Raw genomic sequence first — 12,205 nt, 5'->3', positions numbered from 1 at the left:
GTGGGAGGGAGACGGAAGAGGGAGGAGATATGAGGATATATGTATATGTATAGCTGATTCACTTTGTTATAAAGCAGAAACTAACACACCATTGTAAAGCAATTCTACTCCAATAAAGATGTTTAAAAAAATTAAGAAAAATAAATATTAAAAACAATAAATAGGTCTTCCCCGGTGGCGCAGTGGTTGAGAGTCCTCCTGCTGATGCAGGGGACACAGGTTTGTGCCCCGGTCCAGGAGGATCCCACTTGCCACGGAGTGGCTGGGCCCGTGAGCCGTGGATGCTGAGCCCATGTGTCCAGAGACTGTGCTCCGCAATGGGAGAGGCCACAACAGTGAGAGGCCCGCGTACCACAAAAATAAATAAATAAATAAATAAATAAACCCTCAAAAAAAAAAAAATTGAACCCTAGTGCCTTTTGGCAAGGAAGCAGGAGAGTCTTCCTTCGGGCTCTGGTCTTCTGTTCCCTTTCATCATAATCTTTCTCAAAACTTTCCCTGATCAACTGTCCCTTTATCTGACCTTTTTGCAATATTAAATTCCCGTCATGACCCAGATCCCAGCCACACCAGAACAGAACCTGAAAAGTTAGCCATTCTCTGATTGTAGTATTTATTTTATGTCAATTCCCACTATTATAATTTTCAGCACTTTGTAAATATTCTAAGCACATTTACTATATAACTTCATTTAAATCATTGTTTTGACTTTCTCATATTTGTGTGCCCTTCAGAATATATCTCTAATTTTCTAAAGCAATTAGTCAAAATAATTTTTGGCTAATTAATATTTATCCTTAAAACAATACCCAAGTACTATATCAGTCTGGAAGTAAAATGGTTCCTGGTAAATGAGCAAAATAATCACTAAGATACCTCCTATAAGTGTTGAGTAGTTCACTATCTAAATAAAGGAAGAAACAGAAATATCATATGCATAATATGTATACATACATATTTAAAATTATGTATAATATGTGATAAATCCAAAAGTACAATATTTATGAATTCTTCCAATACGTGTTTGTTGAATACCTAAACAGATAGACATGATTCTGTGTATTGGACATCACGATGAAAAAACACAAAATCCATGCTCTCATGAATTTTACATTCTATTTGAGGGAGAGAGAAAATAATCATAGTAAACAAGTAAGTCATATAACATGTTAAAACTGTGGTAGTGTTAGGGAGAAAACAAATGCAATGTAAGAGCAGTGGGTCAGTCTAGGGAAATTCTATAAGTAAGCTGGACAGTGTGGATCTCAATTAAAGTAGCATTTTATAAAGAACTTATAAAATAACATTTTATAAAGAAATAAGGACATGGCTGGAGATAGAAGGAACGGTCAGTATAAACACATGAAGTCAGAGGGGAACAGCAGAGGGTAAGAAGCTGGAGCAGAGTAAATGGGAGAAGAGGTCAAACGGTTCTAGTCAGGCCTTCAGGATATTATAAGGAGTTTGCCTTCTACTCTTGAGTAAAATGAGGAAGGAGTGGAGTTTAGAACCAGGGAGCAATCAAATGGGAAATTTGTTTTGAAAATATTTCTTTGACCTCAGTGCTGATGGTAGAGTATGAGTGGGGCAAGGTGCAAGAGAAAGGCCAGTTAGGAAGTTAATTGCTCCTAACAATGGAGAACACAGGTGTTGATGGTTTGAGTTGGGTAATGGAAATGGTGAGAAGAGGTGGGATTCTGTGTATTTTTTATTTATTTATTTATTTATTATTATCATTATTATTTTGCGGTACACGTGCCTCTCAATGTTGTGGCCTTTTGCGTTGCGGAGCACAGGCTCCGGACATGTAGGCTTAGTGGCCATGGCTCACGGGCCCAGCCGCTCTGCAGCATGTAGGATCCTCCAGGACCAGGGCACGAACCCGTGTCCCCTGCATGGGCAAGCAGACTCTCAAACACTGCGCCACCAGGGAAGACCTTCTGTGTATGTTTTAAAGATGAAATGAATCCAATTGCTTTCATGGGGGATTTGCTAGAAGTAGTATGGTCACAGCAGTTAAAACGTCTTGGTGTTGGGCTTCCCTGGTGGCACAGTCGTTGAGAATCTGCCTGCTAATGCAGGGGACACGGGTCCGAGCCCTGGTCTGGGAGGATCCCACATGCTGTGGAGCAACTAGGCCCGTGAGCCTCAACTACTGAGCCTGCACATCTGGAGCCTGTGCTCTGCAACAAGAGAGGCCACGATAGTGAGAGGCCCGCACACCGCGATGAAGAGTGGCCCCCACTTGCCACAACTAGAGAAAGCCCTCGCACAGAAACAAAGACCCAACACAGCAAAAATAAATAAATTCATAAACTCCTACCCCCAACATCTTCTTAAAAAAAAAAAAAAGTCTTGGTATTGAGCAAAACGTTGGAGTAAAAAAGGAAAGACTTGGCTCTCTCCTGCACTCTCAGCAAAAGTAACTAGATGCTTCTATCTTACACTATTTTCAACTTATAGGATGTCCAAGTGGGAGCCCTGTACCCCTCTCTGTGGGTGAAACCTTCACTCTTTCAGAGCAATGGGAAGGTCCAGCAGCCAGGTGCAAAAGGACACCAACAGTCTACTTTATTTCAAGCTTGCTAACAGAGGGCATTTCTAATAGATCTGTAGTAGATTTTTAGTAGGTCTGGAGGGGTAGCATGTGAGTCAGGGAGGTTCCCTTCACAGCCACCAGCAGCTGCAGCTTACCTAGTCCTACAGCGCTGCCCAGGGGTACCCACCCATGTGCAAGGCCACTGGACAGGGAGTGCAGCACAGGGTCAGAACTGCCAGCAGGGAGGGGAGTGCAGCTGGTGAAGGCTTGGTGAAGCCATTATATATAGATACTTAGGTAGATGTGTTGATAAATGAACCCAAATATGTAGATATCCCTAAGTCTCAATTCTACATCTTAAGTTTATTTATTTTAGAGTATCCTAAACATCGAATTACTCATAGTTTATGTCTGGAACTCTTGCAGTTGTGTGACAGTATCTACTTAACATATACAGAGAAACCTCAGTCTATAATGACTTTGTCATTATATAAACGTTCTTTGATATTTCATTGAAAATAGAACCAATGAAAATTGATTAACTTAATAACCATTTCTAATGACCGAAGGTCTATAAATCATTTTATTTCCCTTATCTGAATATTTAAAACATAAAAAAAGGGACTTCCCTGGTGGCGCAGTGGTTGAGAGTCTGCTTGCCCATGCAGGGGACACGGGTTCGTGCCCCGGTCCTGGAGTATCCTACATGCCGCGGAGCGGCTGGGCCCATGAGCCATGGCCTCTGAGCCTGCGCGTCCAGAGCCTGTGCTTTGCAACGGGAGAGGCCACAACCTTGAGAGGCCCGTGTACCGCAAAAAATAATAATAATAAAATAAAAAAGATTCCAGAATAATTTCTTTTCACTGTACTTTAAAAAGTTAGTACAAGTTAGGTATTTTGTTACAAATTCTGAGAGTTTTGGTAATTATTTTGCCTTTTTTCCCCCCATTGTCACTAATAAATTACATACATATATAAAAATTATACATGAGTTATTATTACATCTCTAGGATCTAGAATATTCTTTGATTTTTATAATAACTGCTCAAAATAATTGATGAATGAACGAATACATGGATGCATAAATGAAAAGTCCATTGTTGTCTGATAAAATTAACATGTTATTGAGTGACATTTTTCCCCACTCCACATATAAAAAAAATTGTGGACATAGAATAATCTATATATTGGGCCTGCTTTTGGGAGAGCATGATGTAAGTAACTTACAGTCTGAGCAGGTCCTTATAGGTGTATTTTTAATTTCAGGATCTCCAAAAAAAATATTATATAACATATCACCTTCATTATCAAAAAAATATTAGGATATCTGATACCAAGGACTGTTTCAGTACTCTGAAAAATGATTTCTGTACAATATAGATTTTATATTGCCAAAGAAGCCTGCTAATCAATCTCCTTAAAGAGAATTTTTGGAAACCTGATTTGAATAATGCAAAAGCTCACTGATTCTTTAAATATATAAAAATTAGATGACAAAATAAATGGTAGAGCAAGTTAATGTCAGTCTAAAATTATCTGAATGAGGATAATTAAAAATATTTAAATAAGAATTCCAATTACTGACATCTAATATTAATAAAAATAACTAATGCTGGAAATTTTTAAACTAATTTTTATTCAAATGAATATTGTAGTTTGAATCATAACTAATGTGAAATGCTCATGAGATATACCTTCTTTTATGTTTTCCATTTGTTGCTGATTTTATTTGAATAAATAAACCTAGCATACTGAGGGTGTTCTTAACCTTTTGGGTGGGTGCATGGGTTCTTGGAATATAGGAAGTTGACTAAGTTAGGTTTTACTGTGGTCTGATGGGTCAGCCTTGTAACGTGACTGTAATTTTAATTAGATCACATGGGTTGTTTTTCTTTCATGACTAGATTACTATGCAAACTTAAATGTCTGTGGTCAGAGGGCTATGTGTCTTGCAGCCTGGAAGCTGGGGAAAGAAACATTCAGGAAGATTGAAATAATTAATTCTGCATTAAGGATACGTCAATATTGCCCTCTGACTCACTCCAAAAGCATATCATTTTCACTAATTGGAAAGCACACAAATCCTTGGTATTGTTTACGATAAACTCAGCAGGGAATGTGACTTCCTAGTATAGGCCCAACAAAGTGCTCCATTTATGAATAAATCATGTTTGGATCTTGAGAAAAGAGGCATCAGTTAGTGGCAGTTGGCTTCCCTGAATCTCAGGAACTCTGGATAATTAACTGCCAGTACTTTTTTATTCCTTTCTATTGAATCATTCATTGACAGAAAAACAGACTTTGTTACCAATATGTAATATGTAATGCATTTTGGGAAACTTTACATAATTACATTGCTGTATCTTAATGGAATATTCAGCATTATTACTGCCATTACTAGGCATTTCAAAGTCACCGTGGGAGGTAAGCATATTTTCCATTAAAAGATTATTTCAGTATGAAATCTGTCTGAACTATTATTGCCCATAAACCCGAATAGCACAAATGTCATACAAAAAAGGAAAACGTTTTATTCTTTCAGATATTATTTTAGTGAATAAAGACAAAATGAAATTACTGCATTGCTGGTGTTTGGGGATATTTAGCATAAGGCTGGTCGTGTTTTACATTTGCTTATATGGTAAATTTTTAGGTGATCTGTAAATGACTATCACTTTTAATGTGAAGAGTTTTTCACATATCACAGCATAGCAAGACTCATTGGAAAAATAATTCTTCCCTAAATCATATTAATTTGGTTAGAGCTCTCAATAGTGATGATAATGATTTTGTGTTCTTACCTGTAGTCAGTGGAATTTGGACCAAGGTATTTAGTCTGTGGAGAAACTTTTTCTCCCTAGGGAAAAAAGAAGCTAGAGACAAGGTAGTTGTAAAAACTGGTTTATTTTTTTAGAAAATAAATACAAAAATATAAATATAAAACATTAGCAGATAGAATCTGATGAAATGAAATTGCACAAACGTTTGTATACCAGGTTGCATATCACACCTACTAACACCACATGTACATTTTTTTTTTTAATTTAACATACAGAACAGGATATACCTTAAAATTTTTCTTCACCTTTAAGAAACGGAAGCGGCTTGTCTGTGAGGCTGCTTAAGGGAGAACTATCCTGTTCATGTTTCTGAAATTATCTTTTATTTCCTAAGAAGGACAACACTGAATTTCCATAGCTTTGGCTCTTGGAAGTGATTAAATAAAATGTCGTATATATTCCATGAGACATCCTACAGGGAAGAATTAATGTAATTAATGAACAAATTAAAAAGGAAATGGGAAAAAAAATTGTGCTGAGTGGCAGGAAAATTTTCCTGAATATCAAATATTGTGAAGTGGAGATGGTGTCGGTAAAGTTACTTCCTCTTGCTTGATCAGAACATATATCCTAGGTTAAGAGTCTTTGTCACTTTCCCCGCCACCGTACATTTCCGCCAGCTTATTAAACCGAGGCCCCCATTCTCGGAGGTAATCGTAGTTTTGGTCTCCGTCAGTGGTACCTGATTCTAAAGAACTCAGAGATTCCGCGATGGAATCGTTTCCTTCGTAGGCATATGTTGCAAGTGAGTCGTAGGGCGGTGCAGTGGGATCCAGATCGTGCTCTTTTAGCCTTTCATTAATGAAATCCCGGACATCCGTGTTATCCGGAGCTGTCGGAGTCCTCCGTGGGATAAATAAAGTTTCCGGAATAATATCTCGCCGCAGCTTTTTTTCCTCAATAGCTGCAGGATTCCTCAGGGTGCCGATATCAAAGGCCTGGGTGTCCTCCTCTCCGCCACCTTCATCGTTATAGCTCACAATGTTGTCTCTGATATCTTCTTTAGACAAGATCAGAGGCTCTTTTTTCCGCTGTCTTTTCAGAGCTGCAAACAGTACTACAATAACTTGAAAAAAGAAAAAAAGATGCCTTAGAGGTCCATCTGAAACACATATTAATAAATAATGAGTGGAAGTACTATAAACGAGTTTGTTATTTAGGTTTTCTGGAACTGGTTAGAATTTAGGGTTAATTTTGTATTTCCATAATTTTTTTTTTTCAGGGCTTGTGGGGAGGGGGAGGCGTGAAAGGAGAGGGGAGTGTTGAAGGATTTAGCCAGGATGGTTAGAGTTTAAGAACAGTGATTCTAATTTACTTTTAAAACAATGTGAAAGGTTTTTTCAAATACAGTGACTTATGTTATCTATTTTTCTAAGAACTGTTTAAAGATAGTTCCTGATTGTACAGACATTATTTATACTTTGCACTAAATAGTGACATAAGATGTTGTTTAAAAAATAGACACAAATCAAATTCAGCTTCAAATAAAACAATGAAGGAAAAAATACGCCCATATTTTTACATCCTTATGCAATATTAAAAAGGCAGCTTTCTTCACAAGATATGGAGTATCCATATCTGTTAAATAGCTTTGCGGATGGATTTACATATTTTTTTCCTTACATTGTTACTAGAAGGCCTTAATTACTGGGAAAAAAAAAGATCACATTATTTGGACATTATTAGTTTAGAAATATATGAGGTTTTCCATGGGAATATATATCACTCATGACATTAAAAAAATTGCTGGATCACATGATGGCAAAGAGTTAATTCAAATTACTACACTGAATTAACTACAAAAAATATGTATGAATTTCAGCTATATGTATCTTAATGAGTATAGATCCACAAGTAGAAATGTGTATCATTCAGACAGGACATTTCCCTACTTCCATGGGACGGTATCGGTAATAATAATAATATACTTATTATTTTAGTAATCATAATAATGGTAATAGCATAAAAGATAGGAGAAAGCTAAAATCATTTTCCCTCTGGTTGTATTAGTTTCCCACCCTCATTCTTAGTCCCCAAACATTTTGGTCATAATCCTTTAAAAATGATGATTTAGAGAAACAGTTGTGAATTCAGTTAGATGAGGAAAGGAAGGGAAAATATCTTACCAGGTATATGTATGAAGAAATATCTATATTTATTTAGCCTCATTAGAACAAACATTTAAAGGATATGGGATTTATTACTGGTCTTGACTGAACGAGTCCCCTAAAAATTCATATGCTAAAGCCTAAATAAATTCCCACAGTGATGGTGTGTAGAAGTGGAGTCTTGGGGAAGTAATTAGGTCATGGAGGTGGAACCCTCATGAATGGGATTAGTGCTCTCTTGACGTGACACAGGAGAGATGATTGCTTTCTGCCCCTTGAGGATACAAGAGAAGACAGCCGTCTGTGAAATAGGAAGTATGCCCTTGCCAAACATGAAATCCACCAGTACCTTGATCTTGGACTTCCCTTTCTCCAGACTGTGAGAAATAAATTTCTGTGGTTTAAGCTACCATTCTATGATATTTTGTTATAGCAGCCTGAATGAAGGCAATTATGTTATTATGTAAAGTGGTATTAAGTTACGTTTTCTGTTTTATTAACTTAGAACTGTAAGAGTTCTTGCCCTCAAGCTTGTGTGAGAGGGCAGACAAGGGACTTTTTTTTTTACCCGCGTCCCCTGCATCGGCAGGCGGACTCTCAACCACTGCGCCACCAGGGAAGCCCGGGACTTTTATTAATGCAACAAAACGGAAAGTTTTGATCCATTGACAACTGTTCTTGACCTTCAAAGTGATTAAAAAATAAATAGGCCACCACCAAGAGAAAGAAAATGTTTATTCAAGTTTTTGAGAAAATGTGACCGTTTCTTTTGGCTAAATTCATGATTTGTGCACACACATAAACTTATGATATAACGATTTTAAACCTCAGATTGTTTATGATCAGCTGAAGGATCTTAACCAGTAAAAAATGTTCTAATAATGAGGATAATGAAACTTATTAAGATTGGCTTCAAAATCCCAGTTCATTTCACTGCTTCTTGAAATGTCAGATACAGTGTTTTTTGATTAGAGTCACAAGAATATTCACAATAGTTTTAAGATAATGCAACTAGAGAGTAAACAATCTGATTTTTAACTCAAAAGCAGTTGAAAGGCAATTTGTTCTGGGTTATAAAATCAAGGATTGTTGTTTTAGTGACATGTGAACGAGGTAAAGGGCTATGTTAACATTATATAAGTGAAGAGGTAAGATAGTGAGGCCATTATCCAGCTGTAATAAGAACCAAAAACAGCGGAAATAAACTTTAGATTTACTGAAAAACTACTTATAAAGACTGAGGGCCTTAGCTTAGCCACTCGGAAATTGCGTAACCTTGGAAAACATTTAGAACATCTCTAACTTTCAGTTTCATTATTTAAAGAGGGAAGGTAATGACTCTATCTGATCAGATAAAATCTTTTAATATAAACAACATTCCGCTGTTAATTGATGTCTGTCTTAAATTGGGAGGTTAGTTTTAGGGGAAGTATTTTATTTTTTTTTTTAGATTTTTTTTTTATTAGTTTCTGCTTTATAACAAAGTGAATCAGTTATACATACACATCTGTTCCCATATCCCTTCCCTCTTGTGTCTCCCTCCCTCCCACCCTCCCTATCCCACCTCTCCAGGCGGTCAAAAAGCACGGAGCTGATCTCCCTGTGCTATGTGGCTGCTTCCCACTATCTATCTACCTTACATTTGGTAGTGTATATATGTCCATGCCTCTCTCTGGCTTTGTCACAGCTTACCCTTCCCCCTCCCCATATTTTAATAGTAACTTTTTCACTTACAAACACAGTGAAGTAAGCCATCTAGGAAATAATCACGTTTTCTTACCCAGCAGAATAATGATGCAGAGGAGAATGGCGATCAAGGCCCCTGTGCTGAGGCCGGCGGGAAGGAGCAAGGCCTCAGCGCTGCAGGACTGCATGTTGCCTTGGCTGTCACATGCGCACACTCTGATGGTGAGTGTGCCAGTGCTGCTCTGAATCGGGTAATCGTTGTCCGATATCACCACAGGCAAGAGATAGGTGCTTACTTCATGTCTACTGAATCCATTTTTCCTGGTTAAAATTCTGGCGGTGTTATCTAAAATAAATTTTAACATATTACAAATGGCTTTTGGGACAATACATTTGTCTCATCTTGATCACGGTGGTTTGACACAAAAATAAAGAGTTGTTTGTGTAAAATACAAAATTGATATCAATTTCCCTATCAAATATATACAAGGCAATTCAAATATAGATAAGATAAATAAGACAGTTTGAAGAATCTAATACCATTATTACTTATTAGATTTTTAACTAATTTTCAGATGCTTTCAAAATGGTGAATTTTTATAAGTGAATCATTTATCAAGACTATAGATATGGTAGCATATTGTTTATCAGAGTTTTCAAAAAAACAAATATTATGCACACCAAAGAAAAAATTATAGTAAATGTTTTTTATTTACAAATGTATGTGTGTGCACATACACAAAACACACATTAATCCAATATTCATGAAGAAAAATATGATTGGGTAAGTTTTAACTATAGTTGTACTTTTAAAATCAATTACGCATTCAAAAACCTTCAAGAGTCCCTATGTATGAAGAACAGTCAGCAAGTTACTTAATATTTTTGAACTTTGATTTCCACCCATTAAAATGAATACAGGGTGTAACTCAAAGTATTGGTGGAAGACACTAATGTGGAGTGCCTAACAGACACACAGAAAGAAGTAAGAACTTAATCAAGGCTAGCATCCTACTACCTAGTATATTGCTACTGATATTCCTTTATCCAATAACTCGCCCAGTATCCTTAAATGAGGGTTGTGCATCTATATAATAATATTGAAAAATAAAATCAATATATATTTGGATGATAATTTCCTATTCTGTTTGTCCAATGTGCTGGGTCTTATTTAGCCAATCCCATAAGGCTGCTTAAAATGCCAATGTAGGGAAGGGAGTGAGATAGGCAATTGCTAAATAAAACCAACAGGATAGCAAATTTTTTTAAAAAAGAAAAGAAAGTGACAATATTTTTGCAGGTATAGTGTTTGAACATAAAGTAATCATTTCCTAAATTTTAGCAAGAAGTTAAATCTTAGTATATCAGTTAACTACCGCATATTCTAGGAAAGTAAATTAGCAAAATAGAAGATGTACATAAGCAAATTTTAAAAATAAAATGTAATCCTGATAATTTTGCAATTCTGACTTTTCTTCCAAGAAGTATTAGGATACAATTCTTCCTTTCTCAAACCTTCACTAAAACAAACATTTACATGTATATGGGTATTTTCAGAATCTTCTTGCCTTACACTTTTTTAACTTTTCAAAAATTTCTAAATCTTAATTTTGCCTGCAATAGCTTTGAGACATTGAAGAGCCAAAAGAAGTTTTACCCTAAACTAACAACTCTGCTTGAATCATCTTATTAAATACTCAGAAAGTCATCATATAATAATGTTTTTGACTGTAAGTTAGTGAAAAATGAGGCATATTTAATAATGTGATACCAACTGTGGTATCACAGAAGCAGGAAACATATTTTAAGAAAGATGTAGAATTAAAGATTTTTAAGATGAACATATAGACAAATGCAAGGGTATTTTATCAAGAAGGTCAACTTTAAGGTGATGTCTATGTTATTGGAATTTCTTTCAAAATTCACCCAATAACAGAAAATAGTGAATTTATGCAAGATTAGATCAAATATTCCATCAGACTTTACTGGTATTCTATTTAGTGTATGTTCAGGTTTGTATTCATATGGCTTCAGTCCTTGCTTTGAGTAACTTATGTAGGATCAGGAACTCTCCCCAGTATAGGAAATTGCTACTGTTTTTCAAAAATTAATTAAGATTAGCCTTGAGTTGTTTTCCCAGTAACTGTGAAGTGCTGTGATAAGATAGTACTATTTCAAGTCTCTATTACTTTTTAAAATTGAGAGGTGGCTTGTTGAGATCCGGGGCTCAGTTTAACAAGAACAAAAAACAAATTAAAATAAAATTAGAAAGTGGTACAATACAATACAATACAATATTGTCAGCTCAGTACTAAGAATGTCCTGTCTAAATTCTATGTTTAGGTTACAAGATTCAGCAAATTAAAATGATGGGTCCTTTACTGATATTCAGATATTACATCTGATATTGGGCATTTTGTATTTTATTTGCCAATTCTACATTAATATTTCCAATCACAATTATTTTAGGTGTCCAGAGGGACAGAAAATATAGACATTTCAGAAGCTCAGATTTAGTAAACAGATGTTACCAACCGATGCCTCCCTTCAGCTGATTTGTGCAAAGATCCTACTATACCAAATATCTCAATTAGTAGTTGCTCAGTGTAAAACTATCCATTATCTTAAACTGCTTTCTGACATTCTGAAAGCCACCTAGATACGCTATAGTAACCTGGCTCTGCCAGTGTACATACATAGTTAGGAAGGTATTGTAAATATGCCAATGTAGTTATTAGATTTATTTTAAGAATAATTATATCTATAGTAGCTCTAAAACAAGTATTCCTTTTTACCAAAAACTACCTTATGTAATTAGTTTTAACATAAATTTGTTGAAGAGAGAAAACTCTGATTACATACTTTTGTTTAGCCTAGAATAATTACCATACATATTTACTAAAGAATAAAGCTGTTTGACTTTTTGAAAATAGTGACCCATTTTTGTATTTTTCCTCAAAAATATGTTTCTGCTATTTTTGAGAATGCAAGAAATATGTTTAGTATTTTTGATCACAGAGACATTATAAGAC

General features: G+C 35.7%; 1 protein-coding gene across 2 annotated transcripts in view; it reads right to left on the bottom strand.

Moving 5' to 3' along the window:
* Positions 1-5,954: 5,954 nt before the first annotated feature.
* LOC309805858 (cadherin-10) overlaps positions 5,955-12,205 on the bottom strand; it is a gene marked incomplete at both ends in the record, with an annotated part of 118,204 nt that continues 111,953 nt past the window's right edge. Inside the window, 2 exons of one of the 2 annotated variants that reach the window (XM_082624164.1) lie at positions 5,955-6,445; positions 9,268-9,519. In XM_082624164.1, coding sequence (XP_082480290.1) covers positions 5,955-6,445; positions 9,268-9,519 — 743 coding nt within the window. The remainder of the gene's footprint in view (positions 6,446-9,267; positions 9,520-12,205) is intronic. The other variant, XM_082624165.1, reaches the window with a different exon arrangement.

The sequence above is a fragment of the Mesoplodon mirus genome (genome assembly GCF_964341445.2).
Source record: "Mesoplodon mirus genome assembly, chromosome: 5".
Taxonomy (NCBI): domain Eukaryota; kingdom Metazoa; phylum Chordata; class Mammalia; order Artiodactyla; family Ziphiidae; genus Mesoplodon; species Mesoplodon mirus.
This window is presented reverse-complemented; position numbering and strand designations above follow the sequence as displayed.